The sequence below is a fragment of the Lepeophtheirus salmonis genome, chromosome 4 (assembly GCF_016086655.4).
Source record: "Lepeophtheirus salmonis chromosome 4, UVic_Lsal_1.4, whole genome shotgun sequence".
Taxonomy (NCBI): domain Eukaryota; kingdom Metazoa; phylum Arthropoda; class Copepoda; order Siphonostomatoida; family Caligidae; genus Lepeophtheirus; species Lepeophtheirus salmonis.
Window position 1 is genome coordinate 28,460,582 of NC_052134.2, and position 20,755 is coordinate 28,481,336.

General features: G+C 26.8%; 1 protein-coding gene across 1 annotated transcript in view; it reads left to right on the forward strand.

Annotated features, from left to right (window-relative positions):
- LOC121116719 (zwei Ig domain protein zig-8) overlaps positions 1-2,808 on the forward strand; it is a 232,638-nt gene extending 229,830 nt beyond the window's left edge. The window contains exon 7 of the mRNA XM_040711017.2: positions 244-2,808. Coding sequence (XP_040566951.1) covers positions 244-353 — 110 coding nt within the window. The 3' untranslated portion in view covers positions 354-2,808. The remainder of the gene's footprint in view (positions 1-243) is intronic.
- The last annotated feature ends 17,947 nt before the right edge of the window (positions 2,809-20,755 follow it).

The following is a 20,755-nucleotide window of genomic DNA, read 5'->3' on the forward strand; positions in this document are numbered from 1 at the left end:
AATAATGAATATTTTTGAGTATCGACTTTGAAAAAAATGTTTATTTTTGATGGAAATATACGACTTTGTGTATGTAAGCAATAAGTATTTTCCTTTTTTTTAGATCAAGATTGCCTTGGCTCACTCCATATACATTATTTTTTTCAAAGACACATAAATTTTCCAAAAAAATCAATTGATAAAAAAGATATGTACTTATTTTACACACATGCAATCAGATTTACAATGAGTTTTTAATTACAGGTGAATCCAGGGCTGAGCTTCAACTAAATCAATCTTCGAGAGTCAATGTAAACTGTTTACCTATTCCAGTTTTACTATTAGCAGCACTGTTGTATACATACATCGGATAAAATAAATAAAGAGTTGGAATGGACACTCAAGATACATTATAAATAATTTAAAAAAAGTGACTTTGTACTTCAGTGTCCTTGGGGGAAAAAAGTATATTTATTTAAATGTATATATTTTGATCAATTCTCAACTTCTTCGAACGTGACATCACATGTATTGTTGGGATTATATGGAGTACAATGAAGGAGAGAAAAACCAACTGGAGTCAGTATCAAATTAAATAAGTTTTGAAATACTCATTTCTTCCTTTTTTTTCTTTTTTCGTATTTGACTAAATTGATTATCATTTAAAATAGTAAAAAGGTTATTCCACAACAAATCACAAATACATGTTTACCAAAAGAACTTTGAAATTAATAAATTTATTATACATGTAGATTTTTCCTTACAAACTTTAAATGTCATTTGTAGCATATAAATTTGATCCACATGGTCAAAGATCATGGTCATTAAACGATATAATGTCAAAACAAGTTCAAGATCACACTCTTTAAAACACTTTTACTTTTCAAAAATAGTTTGTCCGTTGAAATTGAACTATAGTTTTAAAAGGCATAACTTTTACAAATTTAGTGCGTGCCACTGTTTTTCTAACAATTGAAAAAATTATAGGATCTACATCTCAGGAACCAATCACCTAATTGAACCCAAAAAAATGAAAACAATGGAGGTTTAAGTAAGAATGTACATGAAAGTAGATTAAATTTTATCAAATTCTAAAGTGAGCAATTTGTTATGGAATGAAACAAATACTAAAAAATGTTAACCGACTCCTAATCAGCATTATACCTATACATATTTTTATAAAAACTCAATTTTTTGTTTCATGGTTATTGTTAATTTCTTTTGGTTTGATGGATGCGTTTAATACTGTGTAAGTTGTGTACAAGTTGTGATGTATTTAAAAGCTTGTATATTAAAATTGTACATGTTAGAATTAATTATACTTAAAATGAATTACTTTATAACAAAGTTGGTCAATTTTATTACCAACTATAAATCGATACTATCATTTCATTTTGGTTTATCAAAATTATATTAATATTATTTATCTGTGACCGGTAATTTTGATACAAACACTACTACCGCCGGTAATTTTGCCTCAAATAGATTGTGCACATGAAATATTCAACGCCATTTTATTTTTGAAACTTGTTTGTTCGAACTTTACATTAGTATCTCAAATACATTAATAATAGAAATAGAAGAATAAGAAAAAAGTGACTATAATAATGAAATAATTATTAAAAAATAATCTAATGAGCTATAATACTACTTGGAGAAGTAGAAGCTCCAATCACACCATTTGTAGTAGTGAAAAATAATCTAATGAGAGATTCCTGTTTGGTTACTGCTATGAACTTTATTTAATTATAAAAGTATTATGTTTGTATTGTTGTGATTGTAAAATATCAATATCACGTGTTATGTTTAGCACCTTGCCATTTTGAGATAATATTTCAAATCCCAAAAAATGATGGATTGACTGAATGTATACAATTCAAAATCAAAGAAAAAGAAGGCTCACTATAAAATTCATTAATCAATGGTTAACATGAAAACTGAAATATATAAATTATTTAACTTTTTTCTTCTTCTCCTTGCTATATATTTAATATGATCACGATACAACAATAGAGTTTGCACTGATAATATTAAAATACATGAAATTTGTTGGCAGCAAAATTACCAAGAACCCCAAATAATTCTTATATTTTTAAAAATCCAAATAGAAAAAAATGAGACTACTCATATATCGATCATCTAACACATGGGCTGATAATTCCTAGGCTTAACAAGGAAAACCCTTTTTTTTTTGTGAAGACTTTTTTAAACATTATAATTATTATTTTTTAAATTGTTTTTTAGAGCAGAGACCAAATAACACTTTTTAAGCCAATTTTTGGCTTGAACAGTAATTTTTTTTTTTCAACAAGAAGTAAAAAAAGTAAAGAAGTAAAAATTAAAACAAACAAATATTTTTGATGCATTGTTTAGGAATAAAAAAGTAGCGTAACACTTAGCCCAATAACTCAAAGAAATACTGAAGAACAATTTGTAAAACAGTCTATTGAATGGTGGTACTAACTGAAAATCATGTGGTTTTTTTTACAAAAAAAGACCCACCTTTGTTTAAAAACCAGGATTTATCAGCCCATGAGTTATGGAATATTAAATTATTGTACTATCTTTTTTCAAAAACTAAAACTTTCATTTGAAATTAGTAATTTTTTTTGCTTGCAACTTGTACCGTTTACAAATTGCTTATAAAAGTTTCAACTTTACACAAAACATTTATTATTATTATTTTTTTAATTAATGTTTTATTCGTCAATGAAACTGCACTTTTTTCTGGCATTAACCAAATATATATCTTTTTTTTCATAAAAAACTCTCACTAAAATAAACTATTTCATTATAATATAATTTAAAGCATAATTGTAAATCACAAAATTAACATTAAGAACCATATTTCTATACAAAAAAAAATTAAAACATTTTCACTTTTACACATTTCTGAACATTAAAAAAATATTAAAAAAATCACCCAAAACAGTAGCTTTGTTTAAATTTGAGTTTTGTTTTTTTTAATATAAAAACCTATTAATTAAATAAATATTTTTTTTTATTTAAAATATAAATTGATTAAAAATATTATTTTCCGTTTGACTTACTTTTGTGATATCAATATTAATTTTTTCCTATTTTCCACCATTAATGTATAGTTAAGAAAAAAAGTAATACTAACTCATTCTTTTATTAAAAATTATATTATGTAAGCAAATATTATTTAAAAACGCATTTTTTTCAGTGTTTGTCTGTATTATTAACAAAGAAAATATATATATCATTATATTTACAGTAATGTTGCTTTATTGACTTACTACTAAAGAGCCATTAATTATACAAAAAGTCTTGGCACATTTTCCGTAATGATGTAAAAAGTAAAAAAAAAAAAAATAATATTCATTTTTATTTATAGTCATTAACAAAAGTTTAAGACAGTCTTGAATAATTTCATATTTTTTAGCAGAAGAGTATTTTAGATGATTAACAAAATAAGAGCGGTTTAGTCAAACAACGTAAAATAGTACTGACACTTACTTTGCTCCCTTCTTCGGATCAAATTAGACTAATTTTTGTATGAACGAGTGAGATATCAGTCAACTTCATCATGGTGTCATCTTTCGCGGACGTTTTCTTTGGGCAGTCTGTTCTCTTTTTGTCCTTATAAATATCAAATTTTGTGATGGCAGAGTGAACATCTGTTTTGCTATTCACATTTTTACTGCAGTTTTGCGATTATAATTGTCTTCTTTGTAAAATGTCACGATTGTACCCCTTTGAAAATAAAAAAATCATTTTCTGCCATTTTTGAAGAATATCAAATACACCTACAATGTAATCCCAATCTTCTCTTGTAATTTTCATAAAGTAACAGATTAATAACAAGAAATAAATGAAAATAATAATTAAAGAATTATAATTTGGACCCAGTAGAACATGATACATAACATATTTTATAATAGGCGTTAATACACGTCAAGAAAAATATTATTCTTGAATTAAGTGAGCTATCAGAGATGGTCTTAACTTTTACAAATAACTTAAGGGTATCTTAATAGGTAGAGTTGAATAAAATATGATTTTACTGCTATAAACAAATAACACAAAGCAAAAGACATGTAATAGAGGAAAGCAGCTTACCTCTCATGACGCTTTATCTACAAGCGCTCTAAGAAAATTTAATACAGACAAATCATATTTCAATTCTACAAACAACATAGGCACCTTTATAATAAAAACATCCCACTTGAATATTTTCGAATTCGAATAAGTTTTAAAGGGCCCATATTAAGAATTTTGAAATGAAAATACTATGTTATAGTACTATGGCAAGCAGAGCTAAACATTTTTTTTGTTTTTTTCTAGAATTACGTATTTAATATTATTATTGTTAATTTTCAATTTCTCGAAAATATGTTGTTTTAATTTTAATAAGTAAGAAATACATGGTTACTAATCTAGAAATATTGCTATAATGTCTTAAGGGAGGCAAGTGAAATAAATTGCACTATTTGAGTAGGATTGAAAACTTATAGGTACTAGGGTAAATTAATCCCCTCCCCCTGATTATAAATGTTCTATTTTGTTAAAGCGGTATAGCAAAAATGTTTCACTACATAAAAAATAATTGTATAAAAAGTTTATAACTTTTGATTAACATTTACCGGGCCCACATCAATTATATAAAATGGAAACATTACAAAATTTATGTTTATAAACTAAATAAATGGTACAAAAGTAATTTAAATCCTAAGAAATATATTTTCCGTTTATAGTTTCCTTCACAATATATAAAATAAAAATATTTATTTATGAGGTTAATTAAAAAAAACTTGAATTTCGTTTTTGATGACCAAAGTCCGAAATAAACAAATCAACAGAAATAAATAATCTACAAATTGATAATCTTCACAACTACTCATGTTTACTCACTATTGCATTAACTTTCACTTGCGTAATACAATCTGTTTCTACTACTTTTAAAGCATTCTGAATTTTTTTTTATAATTTAGCAACAGCAGTAAAGCTGGAGCTTAGTTTTACGATTCTTTCTGCACAGTCATTAACGACGTGATTGGAATTGATCTTTGATTTGAAAGACATATAAGGCGACAAAATTATCCCCTCTCTTACTTTTTTGGTCATAAAATTGGTCTTTAATCCCAGCAGTGTAAGGATGATCTCGGAGTCGCATGAACCTAAATCTGCAAGTGTCAGAATCTGTGTTGTGTCAATTAGAAAAAGTGGTTTCCCAAAACCCGTATCAAAACGATATGTATGTAGGTCTTGTCTGTTATTAAAGTTATATTTCTTTACTATGAGCCTCTTAACCTATTTTTGCAACTCACTTTATGTAGCCAAATCAATGATGAGCGTAAGTTGTACTATTTTATGCGGTTAAATAATACCGATTACAAGATAGAACAGATATGTCACTCTTAGACGCAGTTGGATAGATTACCGTATTATCTAACATATTTCTTGTGTAGACACAAATCATTCCAAGTAGTATCCACAACTGAGATAAATGTATTCCACCCTTACCTGTAAATAAAACATTCAAAATTGACAAAGACATGTAACTTCTCACTTTGCTATTTGGCATAAATTATTTTAGGTGATAAAAATAAGTTATTGTGTAGTAAAATTACAATTTTGAATGAAAACTACAATTTCAAACATCCAGTGGGCATTATGCACTGCACCAAGAAGCTTGAGGCCAGAATCTTTGTTGATCAGGGCATCTAAATATAGCTTAAACATTTCATAGAATTTATAGATATCATCACACAGATGTTAGATTGATCCAAAAATAACATACCTCTTTAAATTTGGTAATTAATTATTTTGAAGTTTCTATTCACCAAAAATGAAGTCAAAAGTATTACATTTAAATTTTTTATAACCTCAACTTTGATTTAAAAAAAATCTGCAGTACACCTACATGTACTTCATCAATAATAAAAAAACACCCAATTCTTATAAAACTTAAACTTTGGCAACATGATTTTCATATGAAGGTGTATCATTGTGCGAAAATTCGTCTTGGTTTTTTATCATAGGCGGGATATTAAAGTTAGGTTTAAAGCTCCTTAAATGCTTCTTAATCCTAGAAAACCTTGTATTAAGAACATTACTTTTCTTATGGTGGTGTAGGTAAGTATAAGAAAAAAAATTAACCTTTAACATCGTTTTGATGACTTCGGTGTTAGTTTTTCCTTGTCAATCTTAGCCGCCACAAGTCACAGTAAATCACCTTGTGATGGAATTGTTAGAACTATGAAAATATTGGTAGAATAACCTAGTCTTTACCGACCTTTTATAGATCAAATACTTTCCCAATTTTAATTTCTTACTTCTGTCGAGATGACATAACAGGAATCTCTCATCATTCATTTTTATGTACGTCTTTTGCTACGAAAGATTGGCTATAAATATGGAAAGTTTCTATAACCTATGTCTTTGCATTTTCATCCTGGCTTCTGCATATTTCTTCACAATTGATCCGCAACACATTTATCATTATATAGGATATGATAGCTCCGATAACTCCATCACTAGGTGTTTTTCCATGACTTGTGCTCAAATTGACCTGGCTCTCTGTTATTACAGTATTATTTTCATATTTGATGATAACTAAACACTTAAATAGAAGTTATTTCTTTAAGAGTTTAAAGTTATCAATGTCTTGTTTATATTGCCTCCTGTATTTTATTCATATTGTTTTTAGAATTATTTAGAGGCATTTTTTCCATACGCCAGAATATTTCTTGTCGACAACTTTAGCCATTGTATATTTTATCTATTCAAATTACAAATATTTAGCGTGATGTATTTATCACGTATCTTGTCATGGCACATCTTTACATGTTTTGAAGGACAAATAAAATCTCAATGTATCTTTATGGGTATAAACTAAATCTCCAAATTTAAAACGGGTCGTTGGATATTAGTACAAAAAACATGCATTTATATATTTGTATAACTGCTTAAGTACATACAAATACACTTAAACGATTTTGAAAACTATATGATAAAAGTTATTTATTTGTTCTGCTTTTAACAGTTTATTACAATTTTCTTAAATTTAATGTAGTTAAAAAAATGGATAGTTCGTTCTATGGAACGGTGAGCTTAGGTAATAATATATTATTAGTATTTCATCATTATAAAGTAAAACAAACGTCATTATATTAATTATTACAATAAAATAGATAACTATATTGGTATATATGAATCCTAAAAGTTGAAAATATCTTGAAAAATAATTAAGAAATCTTTCTTTTATAAATGTTGATACATCATCCACCTTAAAAAACAACAACTAATGATTCGTAATATTTATACATAATGATAAAACAACAGGGCAATGCTGTAAATTGTCATTCACTTTAGTCTGATGTACCTAAGCCCATGTGCGTTTGTTATCATTAAAAATAATTCCGTCTTTTTTGTTTTAGTTAAAGTGTACATATACCCATTCCTAAAATGGAGATCCTATTTTCTCTTCAATCCTTGCAGAAAAGATTGTGTGAATTTTTCATTCATGCAGAAAAGTCGTCATCTGAAATTTCTGACCTTTTTATCATGAAATGTAGAGACGATACGGCGCATTTTACACGCACTAGATAAGTCAGATATTGGACACATAAAATATTTCTTAAAAGTCAGACCCTTTTTTTTTTGGAAAGATATATTTTATTTTAGGGTGGGAGGCCTTGATATTTATGGAACATGTTATTGCATAAATTGAATGAAAATGGAAATATCTTTTAAAAGCTTTACGTCACACTAAAAATATAATTGATGGGCATAAATTCTTCATAAAACATGAGTAAATTTATGGATTAACTTTTATATTATCATTAAATGCATTAAAATAAAATTTATTCTCCATTTATGTTTGGCAAGATATGTATAAAATTTGTGTTTTTCTATCATATTTTAATAATAATCAAATTAGATAAAACGTTATGATGCAGGTCGTGGCTTAATTAATTAGAGTTTAATATTAATTTTATAAATTTCATATTAATAAGATATTCTCTTTTTAAAATTCCATGTTGCTATTAATTTATTTGTACATTTTTTTCTGCATTGATGTTTGATTTGGTTTTTAGTTTCTGTATTGCTTTATAACATATAGTATGTAAAGGGATGTCAACAATTCTATAAAAATTGATTTATTATAATGTTGAGTATAAAAAAAGATGACTTGCCCAAGCCTTATAAATGAAATTACATTTCATTATGTAGAGGATAATACTATCTTGCCAAAGAAAAAAAAAACTACACATTGAGTTCATACATTCCACGTTAATTCCAGCGTCCTTGATGTACATTTGGAGCTTCTTCAACTTTATTTGAAGCAATGATTTTTGCTTTTAAGGGATAAATATATCCTTGTTATATTTTCTAAAAAGGAGTTACTGATTTCAAGTCTATTGGGATGGATCTTGGATTTAAAAACTAATGTTGTGTTTTTAAAGGTTATCAAGAGTTTGATGTTGACGGCCAATATATCGTGGTTATTAAAAACCTCAACATATCAAATTTTCGTATATACTTTAAAATCCAATTTATAATGCCCGGATTTACTACTGTCGGATTGCAGATTACCCTGCAAATGCATCTGTTTAAGTGATAACATGGGACTTATTCATAAAATGACATGTTAAGGAAGAAAATGTATATAATGTCTTCAAATCTAGATCAGTAAAAAATGCTATGTTTAGAGTCTACTTTCTATTTTAGTTGTTTCCTATTTTTAAAATATTCATTACAAATATTATTCATCTTTTTTTATTTAAGAAAAATATATATTACAAAGGATTGCAATTACAATTGTTAATACTATGTTACTTCTTGACGTTTCTTTGACAAATTAAATAATAAAATATATATTTGTTAAATGGAACATTAAATTTCAAATAAAATTCTTATTTAAAAACACATAAATAAACAGAAGCTTACATTATTTCTAAAATGCTTTTGTTTTCAATGATAAAAGAGTACTGAAGAAACATTGATGTAAATATTTAATGCAAAAATCATCTTACAATATAAATATTTTTTAAATGTCAAGTACCTAATTAATATTTTCATTATATTCTTTGTTTAATTCTATGTATAAAATCATGATAATATACTGCATGTCTGTGGAACAGCCAGTAATACAATGTTATTCTTAATTATACCATACAGAAAAATAAGCACACGATAGGAAAATACTTACTTATAATATATATCGAGGAAAGTAAACAGCATAAATTAATTATAAGAGATACGAAGGCTCTTTATAAGATACAATAACGTTATCACGAAGTAAAAACATTACTAAATATAGCTTATTCAAATCTGGTATGATGTATATTTCACTAAAAATAAATTTTAATCATATTTAATCTCTTTTTAGCAAGAATTGAATCTAATGACCAATTTTTAATAGCAAATGAAATATCAATAAATCTATAGTTGTGAAAAATATCAACAGAACCCAAAGAATGTCATATTAATCCAAACAATTTGGAAAATAATTGGAAAAATTTGTATGAAAATTTATTTTCATACAGATAAATTAACAGATACTGTAGTAAAAAAATTTAATCTGCTCTTCCGATTTTTTACATAAAAAGCCCGTCTCCAACTCAAGTCTTTTTCATGTCACTCACTCTGACTCCAACATATATTTTTTGAATCATTTGTTTTATAGCCAATATAAGTACTATTGAGTTATTTCAGTCAATACATTTTTAATAGACGTTTAATTTATGACTAATATCTAGTTATTAGTTATATTTAGTAAATTTTTGTGCTTTATATAAAGAAAATATTTAGAATGTAAGATATATATATAACTAGATGAACAAGAAATGAAATTCATCAAAATCTATCTATTATTAATACACTCATAAGTTTTGGTTAATTTATTTACTCGTAACCAAGGAACGGCAATACCAACAACATGTAACTGCAATGTTACACTTTTCTTTGATGCCATTGACTATTCACACATGAAATTAATGAAATATCACAGCTAGTCGCTATCCTCTACTTAATAATATAATTTAGACTTTAGTAGTATTTGGGAATTATGATTGTATCGACTATAGTGCAGATTAGTAATTTATGAAGTAAACTTATAAATTATTTGACTTAAACAGTTTCATAAATTAATGTATTTTAATACCAATGATTTATAACCATATAGAAAATAACTTAACAAATACTCAATAGCCTTAGATTATAAATAAGTTTTATTTACATAAATTATAATATTTCCTTAAGCCGGAGTCGGTATAAATTTTCTGACAAATCATTTCGACACCGCAGCCTGATTTTAACCTGCTATTTTAAATTTAAAGAAAACAAAAACACGGTAATCCTGATAGTTTGAAAATTCTTATGGCAGAGAAAAGTTAAGCTATCATTTTATTTTATAATGTTGACTACAAGTAGCTATGAAATGAAATAAATAAGCACAAAACCCACTCTGCACTATAATATTTAGCAAAGAATAAAATCAATAATTACTCTATTATTAATCCTCAAATCAATTTTGGTCTGTAAATAAGAATAAATAAATTGTTGTATATATGAAAACGAGCCACAGGTAGCTTTTTTTATAGTGATCCATGGTGTATATCATAAACATGTATTGATCGAAGAAATAACAATGTAGACATATCAATGAAATATTGTAGGCGTGTGCGTACAACATTGAATGTGTATAAAGTGAACACTATGTATACGACAAGAGCTTAAAGTGATTTCCATAACTTAATTATAGTGTGAACCGGGAAATTTGCATTCAAATAAAGATTACACAAAAAGTACTTATCATAATTGTATTTTAACTCGTTTCACTATTTGTAAATAGATGTATGTCTTTTTTATAAAACTTTGGCCTGCAGATTTGAAGTATCTCCAAGTAATTTTTGTAAAGCATGTTTCAATTTTTCCCGGTCCACCCTACTCTATATAAAGTGATAATGTTGAGTTTATCTTTCAGATTAAATAAATAAATAATAGGACTTTATTTCATATATTAGGATTATTTTAACTTAAGCCATATAATCCCAACTAAGATTTTTGTATCAAAAAATAAAAAAGATATGATCCATCTTGGAGTGTTAAATGTAAAATTACGTTTTTTGAAAGTTTGGACTGTTTTAAGGCCTTAAGGGTATGATTTCGTTACGTCTGTTTAAATTGACACTGGTCACATAAGGGTGTATATTCCTTCTCCCTTTTCCTAAAAAATAATAGACAAAAATTAATGCGAAAATTCAATTTATTTTTGTCTATATTTCTCTAAATAAATTCAAACCAAAATTAGAAATTCAAAATAAATTTCTTTCTATTTTTATATCTATATTTATATAGTGATAAATATGTACACATTAACCTAAATATAACTTTATTTGAGTTATTTTATGTTATGAAACAATCAGGATGGAGTACAACGTTGCATTTTTCACAAAAATATTGACTTGTTCCTAAACATTTTGCACATTGCCTCTGATTTCCTTTGACAATATATTGGTCCATTTTGTCATAGCAAATATAAAAATTTACTTTTTGTTTTGTTTTGGATATTAATCCTTAATGATTTCAATCTTAAATAGTATACTTCCACTATTTTTCTCCTAAATTCTAGACAATCAACATTTATTGTCTTTTTTCTAGAGGCTGCAAACAGTACAGTATAGTTGATAAGCATGATTGACTGATACATCTATACAAAAACGGAAAAGAGGCTACTGCCACTTTTTAGTTCGTAAATAAATCATATACTTGCTCAAATTTTGGTCTAATCTGTCAACTCCACCCATATATATTAATTATAAACTGAAATTGCATTGGGCAGTTCTATGTTGAATCTACCATCTTTTTTTTTATGTACCAGCGTACCATTCTTACTGGTTCAAAAAAAAAACAAAAAAAAACTTATTACCCATTATGTTAAAGGGTGTTTAAATATACAATCAGCACTAATAGGCTAATTAATGTTCCCTTCCACTTTTATAAAAAATACATACTTTCACTGTATATTATCTAAATGTATTAGTCAAGGGGCTTATAAAGTTAATACAATTTTGATTAATTTAATCACCAATTAGAGCTTAAAACATAGAACTGGATGGAGTTAAAGCTCTGAAATTTCATTTTTCCAATAATAGATTACTTGTCAAATTATTTTTTTAAATGGATATAGATGATGTTAGGTATAAGATTTGAGATGATAAATTAAAATATTTAAAAAAAAATAATGTCATTATGAAAATGGTTAAATTGATAATATTTCTTAGGGTTCTATTATTGGTAAAATATTTTTTTTTTTTTTGACTTGAGGATGTTTGTATCAGGGGTGTAGAGGGGCCAAAAGAGTCAATAAAGACTTCAAAAGAACTCAAAAGAATTGGGAATTGGGTTTATTTTATTGCATGAGTCAAAATTGGACTCTCCACCTCCCATAAGGCTCTTTTCAACCCAAGTTTTTGATAGTTCTTTAGACATTCTGGTATGAAATCCCAAGATCTCTTCCATGGGCCATGGTCTGGGCTGCTTTCTTCAACTCACTTTAATATATCGAAATATGAATTAATTTTTTTGTTAGTGTTCAGATTTCGGTGGTCCACACGCTACTTTATTTGTGTTTCTTTTAATTATAATTCTAACTAATTTGATTACATTAGATTTTTTTTACAAAATATCAATATTTGTTAGAAATTTGGCAACATTTAACAAAAAAACACAAAAGTAATATGAGCTCATAATTGATTTATTTATTGTTCTACATGTTAAATTTTAATTAAAAATGTTTGTAATATCTTGGATGTAACTGACAATCAGTATTCAATCATTTCCATTCATATTAAAAATTGAATCCCTCGGTAATAAAATATTCATAGTGATTTATAAGAATATATTGTTGTTGTCTTTTTAAATATCTTTCTTTTATCGAAATTTTTGAGACAGATTCTAAGATACTCTATTTTGTAAGTTATAAGTGTTGAATAGAGTAAAAAATAAATTTGTTAACCTGACATTTTCTGTAAGAGTTTCTAAATTTAAGAAGGACATTGAAGGAGTTGATCTCCTTCTTGTATGAAAAGCTGTCTACGGAAGGATAATCAGAAAAAGGAAAAGGGGATAACTTATATTTAATTGATGAGCAGTGCTTATTTTGTTGAAGTAAAAGCGCTTATGAAAACCAAAATAAATGTATATACGCCTCATTTATAATTTATTCATCATATTTGCCAAGCTTCTACTTATTTTTATGAGGAGCAGCTAGCAAAAGCATGAGAGGATGCAATGGCCTTTACCTTATTAGTTCTAACTATCAGTTAAGAAATTGTAAATGTCCAATGAGTAAGGAAATACGAAATTTGAGACTTCCGGATGCAATATTGTGCTACATCGCCATTGATTTTATATAATTATCATAGATAATATCAATTATACAAGTAGTTTTATATTTTTCCTTGAAATTTTGTTCAAGTAAATACCAAATAAACCTATCTGAATCTGTTTATATAATTTTTGAAGATTGATTTCAATACTTTAATACACATAATATCCCAAAATGAAGTATCTCTTTTAACATCTAAGTGCTACTGATACTGGTTATATGTTTAATAAATATCAAAAAAATAATATAAACATGCTATTTTAATCATAAATAGATCATCTATTTAAATTCCCAATGATTTTCTTAGTGGTCAATATAATTATAGGCATTATTTACATAACTTGGACTCGGAAACGTAATAACTTATAATTACAGCCATTTGTCCTTTGAATCTAAGATAAGCATGATCCGTTTATTGAGTATCCCATAAAAAAGGTACATTTTTTGATATCCTGAGGAGTAACTTTTTTATATGGTTCTATGTAAGACGACTCTAAGGCAGTTTACAGTAGTATTTACTTATTATTAATTATTTATATTTATCTCTAAATTGTTTTAGTAATTTGGTTATATCACTGGTCTATAAACAAAAACAAAAAATCAATAGAAATAAAGTTAAAGATATATGTGAATAATATTTACAATATTTTTTATTTTTTTTATTTTTTCAAACTTGTATTTATCTCTAATTTGTTTTAGTAATTTGGGTATATCACTGGTCCATAAACAAAAAAAAATCAATAGAAATAAAGTTAAAGATATATGTGAATAGTATTTACAACATTTTTTTTTTAAAGTTTTTCAAACTTAATGTTACGAATCATTAGTAAAAAATGATACACAAAGAAATATAATAATTTATATCTGTGGTTAAACTTAATATTTCGTCCATTTTGAATCTTTAAAAAAAATTATATAGACCTCTTGCAATCTAATTAATACCGTAAATTTAACAACGGTCCTTCATGTCCTAAAATGTCAACAACATAACACCCAATTGGGATCTTGGATTCCGACTAGAATCCCTTATAAATGTATCTAATATCTTTCGACGTCTCGGGACTACAACAACGAGAAAGATGGAAGACTTGGTCTGCTGTGATTCTGAAGGTAAGACCCATTTGTATTTCTTCAATCTAAAAATTCAAATTTTTTAATAACTCACACCTAACTGATAATGAGTTCATCGACTATGATGTGGCAGAAATAGCAATTTTGAATCCAAGTATAACTTTTGAAGATATATCTGATAAATACATTCCTGATATAATCTAATTATTAAGCTATTATTTTTCCTGACTTTTTTGGCGTTACATGAATAGAAATCATAATTACATAGTATTGCAGCATTAATCATCTTGTAATTTAGCCAAGTGACTGTTATAGAAAATTTTCCATTTTTCAAAGTGTCTACTTACGGTATAGGTGGGATTGAAAACTTTTATCATGTGTACATTCAAAGAAAGTTTGTACATTATAGTCTATAAATTTCGAAGATTTCGTTCTGAAATTGAAGAAGTTTGGGATTTAAAATGTGTCGTATTTGTTAGAGTAAAAATTCCATAATAAATTTAATTTTGGAGCACGAAAATGAATAATTTGGGGCTTTTCCTCCAGCAGTCAAGAAACATTTTCAATTGCATAGTTTTTTAATTTGCAGAAAGATTTGTATAGGTTTTAGCACTATATTATGCAAAATTCTTAGAAATGAATTGCATGTACGTTATATATATGATGGAAGTGCCTTAAGTAGAAAAAAAGTTTCGTATAAATTAATCGTTTGTTCATTAAAATGTAAGTTGCATGTGTGTTGAATATATATTTTTATCTAAAACATAAAAAGTAGACTTTCCTCAAAGTCAAATGACTAGTTTGGTCTCTTCACCGCTTCATTTAATAAAAAAAAATCATCAAACACATAAAGTTGTGAACATACAGTAAAAAAAGTAAACTAGTTTACAGCTCTAGTTTGTGGATCACAAGCCAAAAATTAAAATTGCATTTGATTTTCTCTATTAGTAAAAAAAGAAAAAAAACCATTATTCATTCATAGTTTCTTATTAAAAAGTGATTGAAAAAAAAAATTAAATATTTATAATAAATGAAAAATATCAAAATTATCAAATATAAAAATACAGTAATTTAAAAACAAATTAACTCTAGAAATTTAGGAATAATATAAAAAAGGACGTATTATTCAAAGTTTAATAGACAATTTTATTGTCAAAAATTATAAATTAATAAAATAAGGTGCCTTATTTGACATAAATAAGAAATGAAAGTATATTTGACAATTTTATATTAGACACTTGGTATGAAATAACAAAATTTGAGTAATAAACATGAAAGAAACTTTGAAATAAATCCCGTTAAACACGATATCAAAAGAGAATATTTATTTGTTCGCAGCATGTATTGGAACTAAAACACTCGTACCATTTGACAAGTTAGAGAAAAATTATAAAATATTGTTCTGAAATATTTGTTTCATCTATATTACTTTAAAAATAAAAATCCTGCAACTTGATTCAAATCGATAATTGTTAAAGCAACATCATCAAAGTTTCATTTTTTTTCGACATTTTACAGATTTTCAAATCAGAACGTGTCCATGATGGATCATTTTTTTTAAAGTTTAATGGTTATTTTCTTGTTTAGAGGAATAAAATGCAAAATAAAAATATGTGGCGATACTAAATTCTCAACTTTTATCAGCACGGTACAGTCTATTGTAAAATCTACTACTCTGAATGTAAGCGAACATAAAAAAGTAAGAAAGTGGTTGAACATGGATAAATCATTGTATATAACTCATAAAGAATAAATTATTGATCTTTCATTACACTCCTGTTAAATTTAAACGTTATTCTCTTTTTACGGTTCCCCATTTTTCACTATTGGCACCCCTTGAATGTTATGAATTATATATTTATTTCATTATTCATTCTATTGATGATCTTATCATATCTATCATTGTATTTTATATATTTTTTTTAGCAAGACCTGGTCAAAACATTTATTTGCTAAGAATTTATTGCAAATATAGAAGACATTATTTTATTGTATTTCTGTGTTATGTCATTGAAAATATATACTTTATATGTCAAGTGGATTTGTAATAAGCATCTTCAGATGATTTGTCTTGGATTTATACCAGTGATTTATTCCCTGTAATTGTGTTGTTACTTAGTTTATATAAATAAAGTAGAACCCCTGAGGCTTGACAGCCTCAAAAATCAACATTGGCAATTTGACGTAAAATGGCAATTAAAATTTATCTGTGAGTTCCGACAAAAGTTGTGAATCCTAACCGACTCACGTGACTTTTGAAATAAAATAAATTTTGTGTTTTGGTCACGTGCCGCTATTTGTTATTGTAGTTAAGAGGGAATTTAATATTATAAGACTGTATTTCAGGTGTTTGTTTAATTTTTGTTGTTTATCATGGTTTTATTTACAGTTTGGGACATAAAACATAGGTTTTAAGAAATACATAGCAGGAAAAAAGAAAAGGTAAACGATATCAAAATTTAGCGTTATGGCGGGTTACCACATCTAAGTATATATATATATATTAAGGCTGAGATGGTTCTCTAAAACCACGGTTTGGTACAAACAGTGGTACACCCTTCAAGGTATGCAGTTTGGTACAATATAATAGTAAAATGTTTTTTACTAGAATAAATGTAGTTTTCAAGTTTTTTGATATATTATTTTCAATAATTTATTTTTCTATATAAAACAAAAGTAGATTAAAAATATACATGTACTAAATAAAACTATTATACACGAATTTATCGCAATTTCACCAGCTGTCGAAAATATTATTTCACTTTCAGTTGCGAGGTATCGTGAAGCTAACTTGGAAACATTTGGAAATTTATTAAAATTATCCTTCCTCTATAAAATTAGATTTTCATCAACTTGATACATTTTGTAAGTTTTTTTGGTTTCTTATTCTTCGGAATCAGATTTGTAATTATCTTATCAATATTTAAGGTGCAATATTAAATTGTTTTAATTTTTTTTTGCAAAATATTAGTTTGTTAGTGTAAAAAATAATAACTCACGCAATTGCTCTAGTTTATATAAATATCTTTCTTTTGTCTTATATAATACATAAACCAAATTATAAAGGATAAAAAATAACCAACATTTTATCATTTTAAAATATTTAATATGTAAGTATAACTATACATTCTACATCGAGAGTAAGAACTTACAAAACCGAAAAGGTCCTTCAGAACCGATACGCAGTACAACCCTGCACTGCACCAACCATAATATACTTTTGAGCCCAAAAGTATTGTTTACTTTCATATTTGCCGTATCTATATCAAATCTTCAACAATTGTTTTTAATTTTCTTTTTTTTTTTTGTTATGTTTTTATAATAATAACAATTTTTAGGTAAAAATATCAAATTCTCATATAAATAATAATTTTTTTATGCCTGAAAAACAATTTTTGTTTTAAAAAAAAGTATTAATACACCTTCAAAATTGTATTTATAACAAGCAAATTTTCTGGGATTTTTTTGTCATTGTGAAGTCTGGAAAGAATAAGAGACTTCAATAAAGTAATCGAAAGACCAATAATTTACGTGAACTATCTTTTTAGGTTTATAAGTGTACTGAGGCAATTTTTGCTTCAGCCTTATTCAATACTCAGCATAAATAATACCAAGGAGTACAGGGAGAAAAAAATCCCGTTTTTAGTGAATTATCATAATCCAGGTGACGGCTACAAAGACATTACCATCAAGTTTTCCATCCATAAATCCCTTGCCCAAAGAATCATCAACAAATTAAAAAAAAAGGGTTATGTCAATAATCTTCCTCGACATGGTAAGAAGTCCAAGTTGAGCTCGATACAAGAAAGATATATAGTCCAAGAGGTTTCCAAGAATCCAACAACAACTCTCAAATCCATCTATCAGGAGTTAAAAGCAACATGAACTTTAGTTGAACGATCAAATGAGCAAATTGTTTTCCAGAATAATTTGTTCCAGGGTTGTGTGCCAAGAAAGACTCCATTCCTCCAGAGTAGGGACATAAAGGTCAGGTTGAAGTATGCCAATAACCACAAAGATGATTAACCTAACTTGTGGGGCACTATTCGTTGGTTCGATGATTTAAACTTGAATTTGTTTGATCATAAGCAGCATCGGCACATTTGGCAACACAGGGATCATGCCTTCAAATCCAAAAAGATTATTCCAACAGTAAAACACAGTAGTGGAACTTTGTTTTGCTGCCAATGGAACAAAATTGATGGCACTATGAAAAGGAAGACTACATCGAGATTCTAGAAATGTATCTGCATCAATCTGCTAAGATTTTTATGCTTGGAAGACATTGGTGATTCCAGCAAGACAATAACCCAAAGCATGCATTCAAAAAACAATAAGCATAAGATTAGGTTATAAACAAGACAGATTCTAACCTTAACGCTATTAAGAATCTATGGACTATATTGAAAAAAAGCATTGTGCAAAAGACATCCCACATATATTGATGACTTTGGAGATTCTGGCAAAAAGATCAATTTGGTCAGGGCTTATCAAAAGCGTATTCAATATTTGATGAAAGCCAGAGACAATGTCACAAAGTATTTAGTCATTCTGCTCTTTAGGTATGAATACTTATGAAACGCCTAAAAGGAAAATTTGCTCATTTACTCAGAAAATTGAATAAATTATTTTACTTTTTTAAGTCAATAGTGGTTTTTGATTCACTATGGATATTCAAAATTAGTTGTTATATCCAAAATGAACATTAAAGTATTTTTTCTTGGCATTTTTATGAGGGTATTAATAGTTTTGGGCTCAACTGTACATATATAAAAATTATACTTTTGAGAAAGCAATTCTTCTCCCGATATCATTTATAATATATATACCGAAATATGCAATGATAGTGTACCTGCACGATAAATGTGGTAACCTAAAATAGAGTAAAAACATGAAAGTCGAGAACATATCAATCAATTTGCAATTATTTCTTACTAGTAAGAATACCCGGCATTACTCAAAATTAATAGGCATTTATAAAATTTGCAATAATAATTTATATCACTAAACTTCAACAAAAGTTACATTCATTCTATTTATATACCTCCATATAATTTTCTATTTTAATATATCGTGCTGGGCTCTAACTATACAAGCTTGTTGCTAAATCTTATTTTAAGTCAGATAGATTATTTTTTAATTATTTATGACTCTTTTCTTCTCCTTCTGGAATAAAGAAGACTGTTCTGTTCAAATCCTTTCAATTTAAAAGCAAAACATATCATTGGAAGGATTCAAATGCAAAACATACTAAGACTCTGAGGACATCCATTCTGAATGATTTCATATATAGACTTTTATAATTTAAAAAAAATCTTCAACTATTAATACTTTATATTTTTTGTTTTATTTTTGAAGGATTAAAGGTCTGATTTATAGTCCACTTTCTTTTGGATGTATTGAATGGAAATTTTGTTTATTAGTCGCCAGTATTATGACAATAACTACGAATAGATTTTGATGAAACTTGTTATAAAGTTTAAGTATGGTCACAGAAAGAGATTTTGAATCCATGGATTAAAATTCGAATGGGGGCATTATGACCTGTAAGATGAATCAAGTTTTTAATTAATTTGGATAAACTCATTTGAAACTAGACTGAATTACTTATCAGCACTTCTTTCGAAATTATAATTAACAATAATTTAAGTGACTGTTAATGCAGTTATGTAAATTTCTTCATATACAAAAATAACTTTTTTTAAAAATATTCTAAGAGTAAAATCTGTAGTAATATGTATACAACCAATTTATTGAACTTTCTTATGTATATTAGTTTGTTTCTAAGTAAAATAAAATAAAAATCAGAATTCCTAATAATATCAAATGTAAAAATAGGCACTTATTATCAATAGAAGTTTTCATATTTATATATATTATTCCTGATTTTACAACATATGTTGGGGAAAAAAAGTTTTGTCTTATAATAAATAATGATACTTATTTTTTAGTGTGTGTATCTATAAGTGTGGAGATGTTATTATAAAGGTTTACCTGTCAGAGGGGTACATATGGATAAATAAGTGGTCAACTTTTCAGATTAGTGATGCTACATGGAAAAAGTAATTGAATTAAAACATGAAAAATAATAGCGCAGTCCTTTACATGTATCAAAGCCAACCAAAAGAAATAGAATATTAAAAGTCTACTTGCCACACAAAAATTAAACTCCGGATATATTATCCATAAAAATATTTATAAATATTATAGGTGCAATATTTCAGAGCTAAAATTTAAGAAAATTGACCAAAGTAGGAAGAATAAATTCTTTTTACTCAAGACAGTTTGCTTGCCCACAATTCCAGTTGGAGGGCTTACATATTTAATAATAATAATAAATTACAA